General features: G+C 38.5%; 1 protein-coding gene across 1 annotated transcript in view; it reads right to left on the reverse strand.

Annotated features, from left to right (window-relative positions):
• Window positions 1-4,598: 4,598 nt before the first annotated feature.
• The window catches only part of ZNF804B (zinc finger protein 804B), a 234,442-nt gene continuing 218,165 nt past the window's right edge, over window positions 4,599-20,875 (reverse strand). The window contains exons 3-4 of the mRNA XM_065669244.1: window positions 10,614-10,744; window positions 4,599-8,256 (exon numbers count right to left, since the gene is read on the reverse strand). Of these exons, the coding sequence (XP_065525316.1) occupies window positions 4,599-8,256; window positions 10,614-10,744 (3,789 nt within the window). The remainder of the gene's footprint in view (window positions 8,257-10,613; window positions 10,745-20,875) is intronic.

Consider the following 20,875-nt stretch of genomic DNA (forward strand, 5'->3'; position numbering starts at 1 on the left):
ATTTGGTTCCAGAGATTGGCCAAGGTATTTGCAGTTATGCAGATAGACCCAACAGAGTATGACCTCAGTCACACCACACCTCAAAATACAGAGTTTTATCTATTACATGTACCCATGCAGACACTTGTTTTTTACATTCCTTCAGTCTTTGTGCTTATCTGGGCACGTGAAACTTCTGAAACTGTCTACTGATGCTTATAACTAGCTTTGTAGTTAGTATAGCAGCTGGGACTGCCTGGAACCTCCAAAGCTAAGTACCTGCCCAAAGCCTAGTGCCAGAAAGCTTACAATATAAACAAAAGAGAGCAAAAGATACAATAAACAAACTGGAAAAATACAAAGTGAAAGGGAAAACATGGGATAAAGAGAAACTTATAATGACTAAGGTAAGTGCTAAAGAATAGTTAAAAAGTGAATAAATAATACATTTGTGAACCCTGCTGCTAGCTTCTTTACCAAAGGACATTCTACGCAAACATTAGGAATTGTAGCTCAGTGACATTATTTGGGGAACGTGACAAGTGAGTTATAAATATGATTAATTCTGAACTGACTAGTGTATAAAAATATCCAGGAGGATGTTGATACATTCAAAGTACTTGCAAAAACCACATAGATATTATAATTTTTTTAAGGAATATTTATTTTCAGTTCAATTTTAACAACCCACTTTTTAACACATACTAAAATCTTTAGGAAACATTCTAAGAAATTTCAGGATTATAGCCACAGGGATGAATTAAATGCATCTCAGTTCTGCAGATTAAAATACAGAATATCTCTGCATCATTCTGCATTTTATTATGTTAATGCCTTTTGGTATGCTTTACGTTAAAAATACATGACTGACACTTTTTATACCAGTAAGCCTTTTTATTGAAAAAAAAAAAATTATTGCAATAAACTACATTCCCAGGAATTCCTTGAATAACCTAAAAAAAAGCCATGTTGCATGTACAATAGTGCAATTCACTTAGCTACTGTATAATATAAAACACTTTATACAGAGAATACAAAACAAAATTACTAGTTTACATATTATACTAGCCAGAGAATTATCCAGTTTAAAATATAAACTTAACACTTTTTAAATCAATCTGGTCAAATGGTATTTTTATGCAAATATGCACAAAAAATATACGTTAAATGTATTCCAGAAATGCCTCAGTTAAAAAGAAAATAAAAAATTATTATTGTATAACTCAGGAAACTTTTATTATTGTAATTTTACAGTGTGGGTGACCTGTTTTTTGGATTACGTATCAAGAATATACAATCAAGGTAAAATAGGTTATTAACTTGGTGTGTATATATCACTGCCACCAGGATACTGTAACTGTTTGAAAAATTAGTCTAAATAAAATCAAAATTGTAGCACGGCTCCACACATCAGGCTCAATTATGCTTTTAGTAAAAATAATAATGCATATTTGAAGTACTGATGAAAAACAAATATGGCAGCAATTAGAGCAAATACATCATCTGAGCTGTGCTGATAACTTCACTACATTTCTCTATGAAAATCCTTCTTGTGTACTCAGGATGATATTGGACATCCTTTTTGTTGGCTGTCAATGACTACTGTCTTGCCATTGTGCTGTTTCTGTTCCCTCTTAATCCATTTTTTTTTACATTAATACTTAGAATCTTAATTTCCACTGTTCCAAGAATTAAATTTAATCTTTATTGTCTATTCAGTTTCCTTACCAGATCATCCTTGTTGGTATATACATGATGAATGGACAATCTACGATTTGGTTCCTTCCTCAAATCCCATTGTGTTGTGCATACATTAAGGGAAACATATATAAATATATTCCATAAAATATCTACATAGTAGGATATTGTTAAGTTTCTGTTGGTCAGATTTCTTGCTATAGGGATTGCCTATAAGAAGCAGGGATAGAAAATGTGTGTGTATACATTAAAGATGAGATCACACTGTCATTTCTTCTGTTCCATCTTTTTAGCTTGGGGTTATTTAGGTAGGATTCAAATGAACTCATACATACAAGAAGAACAGCTTTTTCTTTTTCTTTTTCTTTTTTTTTTTTTCTTGAATAGGGATGGAACTGAGCTGGGATATAAAAGTTTGTAGGGCTGGGAACATATCTTTTAGCCTGGTATTAGCCCTGAACTGGTGTTGATGGTTGTGCAGCTTAGTCAGCCTCTTCTAGGGGACAGGTTGACCTGCTCCTTTAAAATGTCCAATTCAGAGTGTTTCTACAGAATTATAACTAATGTTTCCAAGTGGTTCACTGAGTGAGTGAACTCTGTCTGAGCAAGCAAGTACTAATTTTCAAAGGTGTTAAGTCATATTCAGTGAAATATATTTGATTCTCAGAAAATAAAGATTCAGAAGTATAGAAAGATGTAAATGCAGATCTAATTTGGGGAAGATCTTCAGCCAAAAAATGAAAGGAAGAATTTTAAAGCTGTGTAAATATTTAACATCTTTCCCAAAGAAAATTCCTCTCTTACAAAAAATTATTGTCCTGAAGCAATAATTTCAATTAAAGAAGTTCCCTACAGTTTAAATGAGAAAATTATTTATATAATTATATGAGAAATTAATAATTAATTATATGAGAAAAATAAAGGTAAGCCACTCCAAAATGGCATGAATACGTTTTATTAGCAAAATAAATAAACCAGCTGGGAATCCAACTAAAAGATATTTGATGCGTCTGGTTTCATCAGCTTTTTTTAATACAAAAATGTTTTGCTTCTGCTCAGTCTCCAAATTTTTTTCCTAACAGCTTTCATTTGATGGCTAAAATGTTAAGTATCCAAAGACATCTTAACTTGCCAAACACAAAACAATCAGTCACAACTTGTAAAGCCTCTTGAGAAGTTTGGCACGATACCAGTTTCTGCTGAAGCACCTGCTTTTAGAAATTAAAACAATTCAATTTTATCGCAATGGATCAATCTAATTTGATTAAAACTAAGTTAGAAAACCGGTCCTAAGTTGCATTTTTAATACTCAACTTGGCTGCAGTTAGATTTTCTGTTTCTTTGCCTAGCCAAATATAATGGAATAAAATCCTCCAAAAGTTTTTTAATGTGTTTTATTTCAATTCTGAAAGATACATTATTAATTGCGCACTACATTATTGCAAATGGAATGATTTCAAATGTTTCTAATCCAAACAAACAGGTACTGTCTGTCAGACACTTCACTGTCCAATTATATTGAGAAGCATGCCTGCAGTCTAACCACAATTATAAACTTAATTTCATGCTAAATATCCCATGTTGAGTTAGAAACATTATAAAAATAGTCAAAGTGTGTCATTCACAGAGATGCTGAAGCCCTGACCTATTTCCGAATACACAGTTATTACTAGCACTTTCAAACACGCATTGCCCTGAAGGTTGGATACATGCATTCAAACATTGCAGAATCAGAACTTCAGTTTGTATGTTAAGAGTTTGGGAAGCCATGCGATTATCTTGACATATTTGTTTAGATTCAGTGTACGTTGAAATGCTGAGAACTGTGACATGGTTTTCTATGAGACTTGACCTTGAGAGCCAGTTTCTGCTCAGAATTTTCTTCTGCATTTTTATGAATATCAACATGATTTTATAGGACCAGCCAATTGTTTATATTGTTTGTGAAAGGGATGAAACATATGTACACATTTTTTTGGCAAGACTCTCCCACACATCAGAGCTCTGTTTGGTAGGAAAGAAGTGTTGCAGGCTTGGCCAAGGACCTCTGAAGTTCAAAGCCAGCCCTAGCTGCTTGGCAACTCTGGGCTGCTGCAGCCTACCCCTGACATACCCTATGCTACAGCCACAGCCATGCAATGCTAAAGAACTTGGCTTCATCCTCTTCTTTCCCTTGCCTTCTTGGATGCTTCGCTCAGTGAGAAAAGTAGCTGCCTGCTTGTGCCAGCAGAGTGCCCTACACTAAGAGAACTTTTCTGTTGTGTACCTGTGGTGAGCTTACAGTCCCTTTACACTGTCCAAGCAACATGTCCCAGGGAAAAAATCACTAAAGTACCTTTGAGATATTGTTGTGACCCTCTCCTTCCAGTGTTAACAAGGCACACCTCATTCAGAGGCTCCCCAGTTTTTTGGGCCCAGGAGACAGAATCAGGGACTTGTAGTACCAGATACCTACTTTTTTGCTCAGTCTGAAATACCTTAACCAGACCTGGTACTATGCACTTGTGTACGCACACTCAGAAAAGCAAACATTTGAGGTGTGTCAAGATTATTCTGCCTTAAATTGGGCTACTTTAAATCACTCATTGGTGTTGATATTCTTGGTCCTGTTGTGTCTGGGTGCTGCAGTCCCATTCCTACTGAAAGTCACAGACTTCACACCTCTCTCCAAACCTTCTGTAGAATGACACTAGCTGGACCCTGTCCTCCTATCATAAAAGGCTTTAAAACAGCTTTTTCTTAGTGATAACAAGAACAAAATCAACATTCATATGCTGTCAGCCAGAATGTGGACTTTAAAATATTTGTCATTGTGCTCTCAGCAAAACAATACATTTTCCCTCTAATGTGATTGAACACTGAAGAATTCATTTTATTTTGGGTTTGGAGCCATGTTGTGATCATAACTGTAATCAGTTGGGCTAGTTTAAATAGCTAGAAACACTGAAAACTTCTTTTATTGTAGGTAACTGTTGGGTCTGGCTAGAGCACAAATAGTGATGGGGTTCTTGCCCTTGGCATAATGGCTGGACTAAGGGATTTGGATGTATAACAGGTGTGGTTGCATTCAGATGTGGTGTAAACAAGGCTGGGATATATGCAGCGTGTGACAGTGTTGGGAAGGTCAGTGGGGAAGGGTGCAGGGGGGTGGTGGAGACCAAGTGTAATGGGTGTCCTGTCAGCAAAGCAGGGTGCGTGGGAATGAGGGCTGGTGCTAGCGGGGAAAGTGATACGGGAGTGAAATGTGCCTGAGAGAGTGGATGAAGGTGTGCCAGAGAGAGATGGCCACTGTGAGGATGCATAGATGCTGAGACTGCAAAGCGTTGCAGCAGTGTGTGGTGGATGGTGGTGACAGTAGCATGCTGCTGAACAGGGAGGGCAGGAACTGCTGGTGCTCCAGAGAAGGGAGCTGGTCCTGGGGCAGGCAAAACTTTCAGGTGTTTTGCTAGAAGCTGTTTCTGCATATGCTGCTGGGCTTGCAGCTGCAGTAACCTGTATTTGTCAACTTCCTCTGGTGAAAAGGTGATAGGGTGCTGCATTAAAGGAGGGGAGGTGGATTTACTGTACACTTCAAGGTCATTTACTGTATCATACTTCTGCATAGCATTGTCACAATGAGAGTCTGAACCACCTTCTGCCTGGTTCGAGTCCATGTTTACATCATGTAGTTCTTTGGTCTCTGTTGAATTAGCAACAACAGAGTATCTATTAGAGGAAAAAGCACCGGGGAAATCATTTGGTACTGGGTCACAGCTTTGTATAAAGGGCTGCGCTTCACTAATGAAGAGATTGGATTGTTCCTTTATTGCTGTGTTCCTTTTTATGCTTGAGCTCTTATAGCCTGTTCCTATTTGAATGATGTCTTTAAAAAGACAATGATCATAATCAGTGCCTGTTGAAAGAGCAACATTAGTTATCTCTGACCCTTCAAAATTGTTTTTCTTCACACTGGTTTCCAATGAACTGATTTCATTATGTCCCATGACATTTTCACCTATGCGTAGCAGTTTCTCTGGCAAAGGTAACATTGCAATGTCATCTACTGATGATGAAAACTGAAGAGCAAAGTGACTTTGTGGGTGATCCTTTAAGTCCACCCCACAAGAGTTTGAAAATCTTTCTGAGTCATGCATTTGTTCCTGGGTTTTCTTGGACTGCACTCTTTCTAAAAGCAACTTGGCTGTCAGTGACTTTCTTTTTCCACATATGTCTTTTGCCAGGATTTCAGAAGAGCAGGTGGCAAAGTTTTTTGACTGTGTATTCTCATTCAGAGATTCGTAATGTGCAGTTTCAGCTTTTCCCAGTTTGGTGCTAGAACCTCCTTCTGTATCCTCTTTTGTTTTGTTGTCACAGTTGTCAGTCTCTTTAGGGGAGGATCCTGAACTGCTACCTCTTAATATTCTGCTTCTAGATGATCTTTCACTGCTTCTGGAATCTCTGGTGGAACAGCTTTTGGAGTTACGGTAGTTTCTACTTCTACTATGCACTTTGCCAAAATGCCGATGTCTACATCTGCTGTGTTTAGATCTGTCTCTGTGTTGTAAAACTTTATGTCTTGAACATTTTTGATGCTTAATTGTACTCCTCTGTGTACAGTTTCTAGTTCTGTGACTTCTACTACAACAAAGATAATCCTTGTCTGTATCATCAGAAGTGAAAATACACTTGTGCTTTCTGTGTTTACATTTGTGCCTTTCACCTGTCTTGTTTTTTCCTTTACAACAAAAAAGCAAATTATTTCTTCTGCGATTGTTTGATGCAGGACTCCTGCAGCTCATGCAGCTACTTGTACTGCTAACTGAAGTGTCAGTATAGCTGGAATGTTTGTCGGATGAGGACTTTGGAGGAGATAGGAATCTCCAGCATCTTGTATAACCTTCACATCCTTCAATTTCTGAATACCTGCTGTTTGAACTGGATTTATAACTAAGGAAACTTCCACTAGAGTCTTTTCCACTGTCACTTATGTCACTGCTACAGCTGGCCACATCTTGAATGGATCTGCAGTCATTTTGGCTTTCACATTTTGCTTCAGAATAAAATAAATGACATTTTGCAGCTTTAGACTTTTTAATCCTAGACATAAAAGCAGAAAAAGAAATGCTTTCATTTCTAATGTTCTGTTTTTTTCTTTCACAGCAATGAAAATGATGCTTTAAAGGTCTCCTCAGTGGTGGTGTATGAAGACTTTTTTCTGTCACATACTCCTTTTGTGAGACATCAAGGTAATCAGGCACTTTGGGTATATTTTCGTTCAAATAATCTGCAATGCATTTTTGACCATATTCATCCATTTCTTTCCCTATGTCTGACTCAGCTTTTTGCTTGGCCTTTCTTGAATTTAGGGAACCTTTCATCTTCTTTGGTTTCAACAACTGATTATCTTGTTCATTTGACATTTGCGTGTGTTTTATTAAACCTGAGGCTTCATTTTCATCTGCAGTCTTATTTATAGAGTGCTCTTTACAGCTTGTTTTGTTTGTTTCATGCTGTTTACCATCTCTGTGATTTAAAGAGAGTCTGAAATCAAAATACAATGGATTACAGCCATATGAAATACAGGGCTCAGTTTTTGTAAACAAAAGTAATTCTGTGGGCCACTGCAGAGCAGTGGTGCCATCTTTGCTCACTACATGGAGGAAAGGCAATGCCTGGGGCTTAACCTCTTCAGCCATGGTCTCCTTTGGAAGTGTTTCCATATTCCCATTTGTGGTTTCTGACCTTTCCAAAGATCTTTCTCTTTTTACCACTCCAGGACTGTCATTAATGTTGCTTGTGCATGCCAGCTCAGGTAACTGGTCAGGCAGGTGGGCATTGCTGTGCTTGTAGGTGTTTGGCTGTGTACAAAAATTGCTAGCTTGGCATGAAGGTGAAATGAAAGTTTCTAACAATTGCTCAGACTCATTCAATTTGCTTTCTTGCTCTGTCTCTCTAAGTGAACCAGAAAACTCCAAATTTGAAAGCTGTATTTTACTTTTGGAAAACGAAGAGTGAGCACTGACCTTTTCTTCTAATTCTCTATCACGAGTTTCATCATTTTCCTTTAACATTTTAAGTTTTTCAGCTACATGACTTGATGTACTATTATCCAAATCCATTTGGTCTTGTGTAATAGGTGACCCTATATGCAAGCTTGCTTTCACGTCCTCCTCTGAAAATGTGCCAGAAAGGCAGCTCTCAAGAGCTTGCTTTGTTTTATGGTTGAGGGATTCACTACAATCATTTCCTTCTTCAGAGTTCTCACTGAAGACTGATGCTGAGGACTCGAGCTTCAAAGGGACTTTTTTAGAGAATGAGAAGGACACTCCTGCCCTTTGAGAAGTGTTGGTGCTGTCTGGGAACATTTGAGGGACTTGATTCCCAAGTGCATGCAGTCTTTCAGTAGGGGACTGGTGCCTGCTTATGACAAGCTGCTGTTTCTCTATTACATTGCTGGAGAAACCATGTCCCCCACTCATGGCCATTCTTTGAGAACTGGCTGTGAACTTGCTGCCCTTGCACAGGAAAATGCTATCTGGTGATTGTTGCTTTTCCATGATTAATCGGGGGGCTTTAAGCAAAGATCCACTCCCAGTGATGCTGTAAGAGAATAAATAAATAATAAAGAAAGCTGTTTTCTGAGAGGCCACTGCAAAGGAAATCAGGCTTTGTTCAAAATGAGACTTTTCTACCTGGAGCATCTTCAGAGTCAAACAGTTAAGCATTCATCTTGCTTGGGATGTGGGGTATGTATGTTTTTTTAAAGAGTAGATTTTTATTTTATCTTTATGTTATTCCAAAATAAATGGTTTTGTGAAATATTCAGAGAGATAGTATGCTAAAATTGTTACCAAACATTGGTGGAAAAAGGACATTAGTGGATTTCCATCAATATTAATGACAACTTCAGTGCTGTCATTATCAATCACTATTTAACTTACTTTGCCCTATTTTCTCTTTCTGTATTCTACTTCCATCAATTACAGTTTTCGTCTTCCCCCAAGTCTCAGATTTTAAATCTGTGGTTTTGTTTTCTTGTACTTTTTAAAAAAAAATCAACCTGAGAAGGCCTTAACAAACATAGTAAACCACTGATTTCTTGCAATAGATAATTAACCGAGACTGGAATGACTGCTGCCATTTTAAATTAGACATAAGACATATACAGCTACCATACAAATGTTATTCCAAGTAATATTTTAAGTATGCATTTCATTAGACCAGTTATCTACATTTGCTATCAATTCAGTACTACTCTACACTTAACATGAAAAAATTTTGGAACCAGCTTCAGTAAAGAATTTGATTAAAAATTAGAAAATATTTTAATTAAATGTATGTAAATTATGACAGAGTCTGCATAACAGCTATCTATAAATAGGCTAGAATGTTTTAAAATGCTGTAAAAATGCATTGATCTTCAGCAGTAGGAACAACATAAAGACTACCTAGAGTAGGGTCAACTTGGAGTATGAGAATATATATACATTTCTGAGAATATATTTGGATTTGCCACATGTTTTGCTTCAGGAGATAAAAATTCAACCCTATATCTACATAAGAAGAAATTATCTCTTTGAGAAGACTCTTTGAAAAAAAGATCATTTTCAAAGTTTCCTTGGAACAGGAAAACAAAGCTGCATTTTCAGTTTTTCTGTGCATGAGATTAACAATAGTTTTGTTGTCCAATTGTATTAACCTTTTGTAAGAAACTGTTGGAACTTGAGACACAGTACTCAGGGATAATAACAATTGTGTATGTATGTATAGACTTTTGCTTAGAAAGGCTGAATTTCCTTCTTGCCTGAGCATCTGGGAATCCTACCCCTCCGAAAAGATCATGGTTTTCAGCCACCTCTGAAGCTATTAGTCATTACAAAGGGGAATAGCAAGCACTGTCTTTCCAGGCTCTTTGTAAAGAATTGTGGACTCCTGGTTCTTTCTAAAAGCAAACCCGTTCTTCCTCCCCATCTCACTCTGGATTTCCTATTCTCACTGACCTTATTGGTCTATCTGAGACTACATCTTCAAGTGTGTGGGCATAAAGGCCACACACTTGAAGATGTAGTCTCAGTCTTCCCACAGGCAGTTACATTTCTTTCAGTGAATTTATATGAAAACGAGTTGTAACCATTAAAGTGACACACTAGCATTAAACTGTTATATTTCAGCAGATTACTCAAATGCAATTACATAGGCTAAAATGAATGTATAATAAACTCTGAATGTTATTATTTCCAGAGTACAGTAAGCTTGATATGAATTTCAAAAGATGCCAGTTTAATTATCTACTTAACTCATTACAGTCGTAGATTAACATAAATAATTGGTCTAGTGGCAATCTATTCTAGTGAAACATTCAGCGTCATTAAACCAAGGAGATTTTTCAAATGTAAAGGTTTCTTAGTGCAAACCTGGTACTGTATCTAGATATTTATCAATAGAGCAAACAATATTGGATAAACTTAACTCAGTTAATTACTTGTTTTTCATTCATATGATGATACTTCCATTACTCTACAGAGATAATGTGAGAATAATATCAATATACTAAAAGTAGTGACAATTATTCACAAACTAAATACAGATGCTCAAAACAGGTGGTTTTCCTCTTCTGTTCCCTTGCTATCAAATGAGAAAACAGCTATACTAATCTATTCAGGTCAGTTTGAGCAAGGTAAAATAGTGATATTATAAAAACTTCACTCAGTTCAGAAGAGAGGAGAATAACTAGCTACAGGAGAGAAAAACACAAACCTACAAATAGTAAGTAATTAATTCAGGGCTTTCAATTTTATGGTTTACAGAGCAGGAACATTTGGAGTTGAGGACAGCTGAAAACAGGTTACAGTATACACAATCTCTGTACATTACACAGTGTGGAAGTAAAAATATGGAAATTTCTTCTGGGACTGGGGAAAGAGTGCATTAAAACATGATGTAAATAAAATACTTGCCATTCTGACTGCTTCCGTAACTCTGCAAGCTGGTGGAGCCGCTTGAGTGCTTTTTCCTGTTTCTTCTCATCTTTCCATGACTTTGAAGCCACATTTCGAGCAAATTCCCTTTGTTTTAAATCTTTCAACCTCTGTGTGAAAAGAATAAAAAGGGGGGATTAAATATGTGCACAGCAGATTCATTTCCTCTTACTCAATATATTTGTTTTTGCTTTGTAAATGGAGAGCAAAATGTACTTAAAATGCTATCATCCTAAGAAGAGATTGAAAATGTTATTTTTGCCTAACAAAACAACATGATTGGGCCATTGCTATTTAGCTGATACATATGATGAACGATAGTTTTTCAGTTTCTTATGACTACACAAATCTTTGTTGTGTACAAATACATATACAAAATTAGACGCCATTTAATGTAGTAAAATTTTTCATATTTAACACAATCAGTTGGAATTAAATCTATAGGCATCATAGTGGGGTAAAGCTGAGCTCACATGTGTAATATATTTCATAGGTCTCTATACTTGCACATGTATGCATGGATGTTTTTGTGCTTCTATGTAGGTTTTGTAGCTCTTTAAGACTTCTTTTTATTTATTTTTTTTTTTTCCCCAAAGGAGAAAACTACTCTCTGAAACATTTGATCAGGAAACTCTTTCATGGTTACTTTCACAATATCTTTTTACCTCCTTGAATGTCTAGAAATCAGGTAATTCCTGTTGAAGGGAGCAAAATTCTTTGCCTTTATTACATTTTTTATTACCTGGGTTTGCACTGCTGATTATATAAGGAAAAGTGAAGGAGAAGATGACACAAATCAAAAAGTGTCAAAAACATCCACTGAAAAAAAAAATGTGGGGTTAACTTGCCTTTATGTTCATTGCAATCTCTGGGACCTAGCAGGTCATGTCCAACCTTACAACTTCCCTGTTCAGGTCAATGCTTCCATGCTCCATGACAGAAATGCCTTCCTCCCTTCACCATCCCTCCAGTCATGTGGTGTTTGGGGAAGGCAGATTTACAAGCCAGAAGGAAGCTCTGGTGCATTCAGACAGATGCCCAAACTGGAAAATTTGAGGACCAGGACTAGCAACTACACTTCTTGATCCACTTGCCACTTGGTCTGGAGGTGGCCCTGTGCTCCTTCATGAAATTTAGAACTATAGTATCAACACCAAGAAATACTACATTTTTCATGGAGTGTAGAGAGCTGGTTTGCAAGCTAGACTTGAATAAAGTAACAGGGTAGAGCAGCTGACGTCTTCTACATGGACTTATGCAAAGTGTTCAACACTGTCAGTGACATGGACAGTGGGATTGAGTGTGCCCTCAGCAAGTTTGCCGATGACACCAAGCGGTGTGGTTCGGTTGATATGCTGGAGGGAAGGGATGCCATCCAGAGGGACCTTGACACACTTGTGAGGTGGGCTGATGCCAAGAGCATGAAGTTTAACCATGACAAGCGGACAAGCACAAGGGCCTACACCTGGATCAGAGCAATCCCAGGCACAGCTACAGGTTGGGCAAAGAAGAGATTCAGAGCGGCCCTGCAGAGAAGGACTTGGGGGTGCTGGTCGATGAGAAAATGAACATGAGCCGGCTTCAGTGTGCGCTCGCAGCCCAGAAAGCCAACCGTATCCTGGGCTGCATCAAAAGGAGCGTGACCAGCAGGTCGAAGGAGGTGATCCTGCCCCTCTACTCTGCTCTTGTGAGACCTCACCTGGAGTATTGTGTGCAGTTCTGGTGTCCTCAACATAAAAAGGACATGGAACTGCTGGAACAAGTCCAGAGGAGGGCCACGAGGATGATCAGGGGACTGGAGCACCTCCCGTATGAAGACAGGCTGAGGAAGTTGGGCTGTTCAGCCTGGAGAAGAGAAGGCTGCGTGGAGACCTCATAGCAGCCTTCCAGTACCTGAAGGGGGCTTATAGGGATGCTGGGGAGGGACTCTTCATTAGGGACTGTAGTGACAGGACAAGGGGTAACGGGTTAAAACTTAAACAGGGGAAGTTTAAATTGGATATAAGGAGGAAATTCTTTCCTGTTAGGGTGGTGAGACACTGGAATCGGTTGCCCAGGGAGGTTGCGAGTGCTCCATCCCTGGCGGTGTTCAAGGCCAGGTTGGATGAAGCCTTGTGTGGGATGGTTTAGTGTGAGGTGTCCCTGCCCATGGCAGAGGGGTTGGAACTAGATGATCTTGAGGTCCTTTCCAACCCTAACTATTCTATGATTCTATGATTCAGAACAGTCCTGCGGAGAAGGACTTGGGGGTGCTGGTCGATGAGAAAATGAACATGAGCCGGCTTCAGTGTGCACTCGCAGCCCAGAAAGCCAACCGTATCCTGGGCTGCATCAAGAGGAGCGTGACCAGCAGGTCAAAGGAGGTGATCCTGCCCCTCTGCTCTGCTCTTGTGAGACCTCACCTGGAGTACTGTGTGCAGTTCTGGTGTGTCCTCAACATAAAAAGGACATGGAACTGCTGGAACAAGTCCAGAGGAGGCCACGAGGATGATCAGGGGACTGGAGCACCTCCCATATGAAGATAGGCTCTTGGTGCATCTGGAAAGTTTAACCTTGTTCATCAGAAATATTTACAGTCAAACCTGTATGTTTCTCCAGAAAGCTTCTATCAGCTCCAACATCTAGTACTTCACTGCACTGGGCTGTGAAACAGGACAGCTTCAAAGTTCTCTTTAAAGCTCTTATGCTTCAGTTCCTTGGAAAGAAGTGGTTGATCCACTACAATTTTAGTCTTGTCCCTTTTTCCTGCCCCTTACATGCCTTCTCTCTCTGTTTACTTGACCCTTTCCAGCCCAGTCATGTAGTGCTCCATTCCCTTACCCTCATTCCCTGCAATTTACAATAAAATGGATGAATATGTAAGAAAGTGTCACTTTTTAGTCTAAGCAAGGAGCTTTTAAAATAATACTTTCAAACGAAAGCTGTAAATGAAATCAAATAATCTTCCCAGAATGAACCCTCACTTTCTGTCACTTAAATAATATTTACAAAAGTGTAGAGGTATTCAAGCACTAAAGATCCTATCCTCCATAGAAAAACATAGGTAGTCTTGAGTCTTTTTAACATCTTCAATGTGAAGAAAGGGCAAAGAAACACATTTGAGAAATGTCCTTTAGTGCCGCTTGCTATGTTTTAGCTGTCACTGTGAGCTGTTCAGTATCACACATAAAGCACTCATGAGGAAAAACAGAAACAGTTTCTACCTGTCAAGGAAACAAAGAACAATGTGAAAGCTAGTACTATGGAGTGTAGGTACTGCAAAATAATGCCATTTCATTTCTTTGACAGTTAGGATGATAATCAACAAAGCAAATGCACCAACACTAAGAATAGAAGTTCTAGCAGTATTTTTTTTTTTTTTGCTCTCTAATGGCATACAGCATGTGTCAAGGTAGTAGAGAAAAGAATAAAGAAAAAAGTAGGAAAGCACAGCGGAGGACTCATCAACGGGAGATGAGGTCCAAGAAATCAAAGCATCTGCAGTCTGAGCAGAGAAAGGGCTCTCCCAGCACATCACCTCATCAGAACAGAAAAAGCTTCACTGCCAGAGCTCCAGTTAGGAATTGTAATGAAATTTGTCAGCTATGTTGGATAGACCATGGGACTGCCTGCTGAACCTGCAAAGCCATGGTTTTCTTCACTAATAACTTGTGCCAGACTCCTGACAGGCACACAAATATTTTCTGCAGGTGGTGCACAACAGCATGCAACTGAACAGGTACCTGAATGACAACCCTAAGCTCAGCAGGTGTGCATGAAAATTAATATCGCTTAATGCGGCAATTGGATTTTTCATGTAATTAGGTACTTAACTGGGCATCTAAATACAGGCACGTGTAATAAATTATGATTTATTTAATAGAAATCTTGTGTTCTGTCCTTCACCTGCTACAAATATAACTGCCATGGAGTTATATTCTATTTCTTTGACTCCTGTTCCATGCTTTATCTGGGTTTTGTGCACATGTGCATGTGGACATTGCCATACCTAAAAATAACCCATCTCATTTTTAGAAACACCTGCAAAGAATATTAAAAGACTATTTAAAAAAAAAGAAAATAATATTCACTGTATGGAAGGATTTACTTATACAACCAGGTCTGACTCATGCTGGCTTCTCTGTACAAGACCCACTCAAAAACTGCTGAATCTGTTCTTTTCCTCCTGAACTCTGGTATGAATTACTAGGAGATCCAAATGAGTTAATAGAGCTGCATCTTCACTACCTACTTTTGCTGGATATGAAATATCAGTGGTCAAATACCTGTACTCTAATTGATTCTTATTTTTTTTTTAATTTATTATTTTATTGTGGCCAATATTTTCTTTTCACTGACCTACGATAACCTCTAGCATACTCACTGCTATCTGCATTTGCAGTACTGAGATTACTTTCTCTCCAGACTTATGATCCTATTTCTGGCTGTGCAGGTGAACCTTTCTTTGGATTGCTATCCGTCTGATCAAATTTAGATGCTTACAGTAGTTGCTTAGGTTTTCTTTACAACCACTGGAAAGAAATAAGCACTTTCAAGGACCTAATCACCTTTTCTTACAGCAGCTGTATAAAACAAGAGAGGTAAAGTGAGATGTAAATGTACCTCCTTCTTTTCATTGTGTACAGAGGGTATTAAAAGTGGCTATCTATCTTAATTATTAAGGGGTGGTTTTCTAAGAAGGTAACATAGCTGGCAGCTGAAGTAGCTCTACACCATTGCACACAGCATGGGCAACAAAGAGGAGCTGGAAGTTGCCATGTTGCTAGAAAGCTAAGACCTAGTTGTCATTACTGAAACTTGATGGGATAAATCCCAAGACTGGAGTACAGCTATCAATGGGTATAGGCTGTTCAGAAGGGACAGATGAGGAGGGAAAGGTGAAGTTGCCCTCTGTATCGAGATGGATAGAGTGCAAAGAGCTGTCTCTGAAGAACAGCCATGAGAAGGTTGAAAGCATATGGGTAAGAATTAGAGACCAAGGCAACAAAAGGAACCTGGTGGCCACCCGATCAAGGGGAGCCTGCTGATGAAGCCTTCTTACTCCAGCTACAGGAGGTAGAATGCTTGCAGGCTCTTGTCCTGCTAGGGAACTTCAACCACCCTGATGTCTGCTGGGAAAGTAGCACAGTGAGCTGTAGGCAATCCAGGAGACTCCTGGAATGCATTGTGGATAACTTCTCATGGGCAGCATGCAGTGGTGATTGTGCAGTGGTGGAATTCACAGTCCTAAGGTATATGGGTCAGGTGAAGAGCACAGTGAGGACCTGATTTTTATCAAAGCAAAATTGCAGCTGTTCAAGCTGTTGGTCAACAGGATCCCCTGAGAAACTGCCCTCAGGGATAAAGGAGCAGAATTGAGCTGGCAGACCTTTAAGGATGCTTACCACAGAGTGTAAGAGCTCTCCATCCCCAGGTGTAAAATATGGAAAGGTGACTGATGTAGCTGAGTCTAGAGCTGCTGGTGGAACTAAAGGGCGAGAAGGAAATTCACAGGCAGTGAAAGCAGGGATAGGAATCCTTGGAAGACTATAGGAATGTTGCCCAGTTGTGTAGGGATGGGGTCAGGATGACCAAGGTATGCCTGGAGCTTAACCTTGCAAGGGATGTAAAGAATAATAACAATAATAATAATAACAAAGAATAACACACATGCTTCTACATGCATGTCAGCCAGAAAATGAAGGTCAAAGAAAGTGTACCCCTGTAATGAACAAGACTGGCAAACTGGTAACAGTGGATAAGGAGAAGGATGAGGATCTCAACAACTTTTACGCCTCCGTCTTCACTGGCAGCATCTCTTCCCACACTTCTTGGGTGGATGGACTGGAAGACAAGAACTGAAGGAGCAAAGTCTCTCCCACTGTAAAAGATCAGGTTCATGACCACCTGAGGAACCTGAACATACGTAAGTATGGGACCTAATGAAGTGCATCAGAAAGTCCTGAGGGGACTTGCTGATGTAGTTGCCAAGACACTCTCCATGATATTTGAAAACTTATGGCTGCCAGGGGAATCCCTGGAAAAAGGGAAATATTACACCCATTTTCAAAGAGGACAGAAACGACGACCCTGGGAATTACTGACCTGTAAGTTGCACCTCTGTGCCTGGGAAGGTCATGGGACAGATCCTCCTAGGCTAAGGCACATGGAGGTCAGGGAACTGATTTGACAAAGCCAGCGTGGCTTCACCAAGGACAAGTCCTACTTGACCAAACTAGTGGCCTTCTATGATGGAGTGCCTGCTCCAGTGGAGAAGGGAAAAGCTACTCTGTCATCTATCAGACTTCTGTAAGGCCTTTGACATGGTCCCCCACAACATCCTTCTCTCTATAGATCTAACAGAGGTTCTTAACATAACTACATCAGATTCTGGGGCAAAGAACTGTTGCTGCAAGAACACTGAAAAGCAAATATTCTTCTTATTCACAGTAGTGTAACTGCATCAAGGTAAATAGACAGAAGCTTGGGGAAAAAATCTAATTTTCAATGCATTAAGTTAGAAAATGGCAGGTTAGTATGAATTAAGCAATTTTTTTCCACTTAAATTTAATTTTTTATTCCAGAATATCATTCACAATGCATCCTCCAAAATATCCATCATTCTGTAATGCATTGCAGCCCCAGGCAAAAATGTAGTAGACACCTCTGCTTTCTTGGGTATATGTCTCCTGTCATATTTAGAGAGCCTTCTCTAAGTCCATGAAATAACGTGAGCATTTGAGTGCCCAAGTGGCTTTATAGATTGATTTCCACTTTGCTGAAAAGCTCTTTAATTAAGTTCTGAACAAATTCACCACGGAAGGGTTAAATGAGGAAAGGAAAGAAAGGAATATGAATTTCAGTAATCATTCTCTTGCCTGTAACCCTAACATTGGAACCAATTACATTATTTGCAAAACTAATTCATACTGCGAACTATCAAATGAGAATGATAGTTACTAGAAAACGTAATTAGACTTCATGTTTAAAGCGTATGGCATTAGCTCTCTAAGTGAAAGGGAGGAAACAACAGGGAAGGAATTTGCTTTTACTTTGGTAAATAAAATCCTAAAAGTAATTTGGAAAGGCTGTTACATAAAGGATTTATGCATGAGATAGGAAGCTCAAAAACTAGCTGATACATTTTCATTTGGTTCACATATAAATAGCTACAGATCACTTTGAAGTGTGTGATAGTAATAATTTTTTGCAGTGGCTTATATTATAGTCAATCTTAACAGATTCAATATTCTAAGTGGGACTGAATGGGAAGACAGAAAGAAAATATGCTGGTATGACTGGGTTAGGGAATGAGATGATAGCAGGAGAGGGGAGAAATCAGTTTTTGGACATGCCCTAGAGAATCCATCTATCAGTGAATGAGGTGTTGGTTAGAGATTTAACCAGAAGAATAAATTACAGGTAGCTCTTTGGAGGGCTTGTTTTCACATGTTTTCATTGAAACTCCTCTAAGGCTGTATAGAAAGATAGTCTGATCTAGTGCAATGGGTCTTCATGCCAGAAAGCCTCATGACCTACTAGTGCTTACCTGTGTTTTCTGTGGAAGCTTCTTACTGTTCAACCAGTTCTGCAAGTATTCCTGCTAATTAAACTGATTTCATCAATTGCTGGATGAAAGTGCATCCATTTGTGCTCATTATAATCCCCGAAGTTAAAACAGATGGGTTTCATGGGTGCCATTTCCATAGGAGAGAGGACAGGACAGACACTTTGTGTCTCGTTTGAAGGCTATTCATGGATCCAGCATATGCTCCACCTGCCCACCCATGTTTATATCAGTTCCAATGAACTTATTGTCATATGTTCCAACAAGCTTGCTGCACACTGTATAATTTCATTAGACATATCTAGTGCCAATTTGGAATACAGAGTAACTTGCCTAGGAAAAGCAACACATTTGAATGATAAGAAATTTGGGTCAGGGAGTGTATTTTCACTGCATATCCATATATTACCTTGCTCATCAGGCTGTTGGGCACTCTTTCTTCGCCAGAGGGAAAAAAAAAAACAAAATCTCATGCATTTTATTTCTTTTTCCTCTTAATTTAAGAAGCTTAAAGAGCAGAAACTGGTATTAGAGACCCTGTGCGAGATTGGCTCCTTTCCAAATTTTCAGTACTTCTCGTAATCTTATTCAAAAAATATTTAAGCCTTTTCTACATCTTTTTGAAGCTTGTGGCACCACTTTGTTTTTCTTTGTTTTAACTGTAGTGGGTGGAATACAAAATCTCACACATTTTAAGTAAAAATAAAAAAGAGAGTCTGAGTTATCCAAGAATTCAACAGGTGAGTTCAAAGTCTGGCGTCAAACTTTCTTCAGTGTGGTCATTAGACTTTCAGAGTAAGAAAAATAATAGTAGATATAATAATAATAATAGAGAGCACTTCCCATAGACAGACTTCTTACGAAAAAGGTATCTCTACCATTATTAAAAAAAAAAAAAAAGAAGGCAGAAAATGGAGTGACTTCTGAAAAGAACAGGGAGGAGGCTGAATTAGCACTAGCAGCTATATGTTTAATAACTACATCTAACTCTTTTTAAGCCCATTGAAACAAGAGGAAGGATGCAAGACATCTGAATTAAGCCTAAGTTTGATACATAATGTGGGTAATCAGTTCATACTTGATAACTATGGTAGTTCTGAAGGAGCGATAAGGCATAAATGATAAACCTATTACAAACTATTGTGCTATGTCTATAGCTTTAAATAAAGGAAAACTGAACCAGCAGACCATTACACAGTGACTTTGAAGTGCTGTGCCAGAGAACAAGTTCACCACTAAAAAGAGTAATTTTAATACATACTTGAGATAAATGTAGTGTTGATCATAGGTAGCACTCACTGCACTTCAGATGGAAAAGTATCATCAGGCCAAATAGCAAAAAACAGTATATGCATGAAGATTATTAAAGGCAGCTATAAGCAGAAGCTTTGTTTAAAATCTCAAGGAAGTAAAATATTGATTTTTTTTTCTAATAGGGTATAATGGCTATCCATTAAAATAATCTTGAGTTGGTTTGGGGTTTTTTTGTTTGTTGGGTTTTTGGGGATTTTGGGTTTTTTGGGTTGTGATGTTTTGGGGTTTTTTTTTGGTTTTTTTTATGTTGTTTTTATTCAGTCAAAACCAAAATATTATTCCTCTTACAGTTGCTCAAATTAGACTATCTCTTCTGAAGCAGGAAAGTTAAAGGTAACCAGGAATCTAGCAGCAATACTGTAATAAAATGCCTGCTTAAAGTAAAGGAGGTTTATGACATTTCCTTGCAGTTTTTGTCAATAAGAAAAGGCCAGAAAAGGCTTTTGTAATCACCTGATCATAACTTTTCAACAGCACAAGACAAAGGCATTCTGATTTGCTACGTTTTATCAGATAAATTAATAAAATCAAGTTAACTTTGACAAGATCTATTTTAGATTGTCGTGGTTTAAACCCAACCACAAAGCTCGTTCACTCACTTCCCCCACTTCTTGCCCTCCCCCTGCTCCTGGAGGGACGGAGAGGAGAATCGAAGGACATAGATAAACCACATGAAACAAAATTAATTACATTATCATTCTTTAATACATTCTGGAGTCCTGTATCAGTCATGCCAGTATTTTCCCTGGCACTAATGTCAGGATGACAGTTTTTTTCTTGTTTATTCTTTTAAATCTCAGCATGGCATTACCTAGCCTGTAGCTTGATGCACCTTCCTGTGGTGATGAGACCTATTAAAAATCAGCATTAATAATCAGGAGAGTTTATGGATATCTCTTTCCTAATAGTTAAACGTTGGTCACCTGAACCTGCTGATACAAAATATTTAGATGATGTTGTTTAATAACCTCAGCTATTGGTAGAGGGGTACTTCATCATCATAAACATAGACGTGACTAAATCAGCTGGCTTTGTACAGAACAGAAATCTGTGTTGAACAGTCCTGTTTACATCACTGCTAGCAAGTAATTCATTTCTATTTGGAGCAGAAGATTCTTTATGCCCTCAATATACTTTCAGAAACCTCCTCGGCTTCACCTCTGACGGCTACAGATTTTCCTTTCGCTTTTTTTACTTCCATCACTTTTTTTGAATTTCTTCACTTCTGATTTATGATCTTTACAGTCTGTTTTTCCTTTCTCTATTAGAAATGTAAGCCACAGAGAATTGACTTTCCTTCTAAATGAGATTAGCTGCTTATAACCTATTTGGTCTTTTTCAGTTGTGGGATTTGGGTTCTTAAACCATCTGCCAAGTGCTC

Source organism: Lathamus discolor, chromosome 2 (assembly GCF_037157495.1).
Source record: "Lathamus discolor isolate bLatDis1 chromosome 2, bLatDis1.hap1, whole genome shotgun sequence".
NCBI classification, from domain to species: Eukaryota; Metazoa; Chordata; class Aves; order Psittaciformes; family Psittacidae; genus Lathamus; species Lathamus discolor.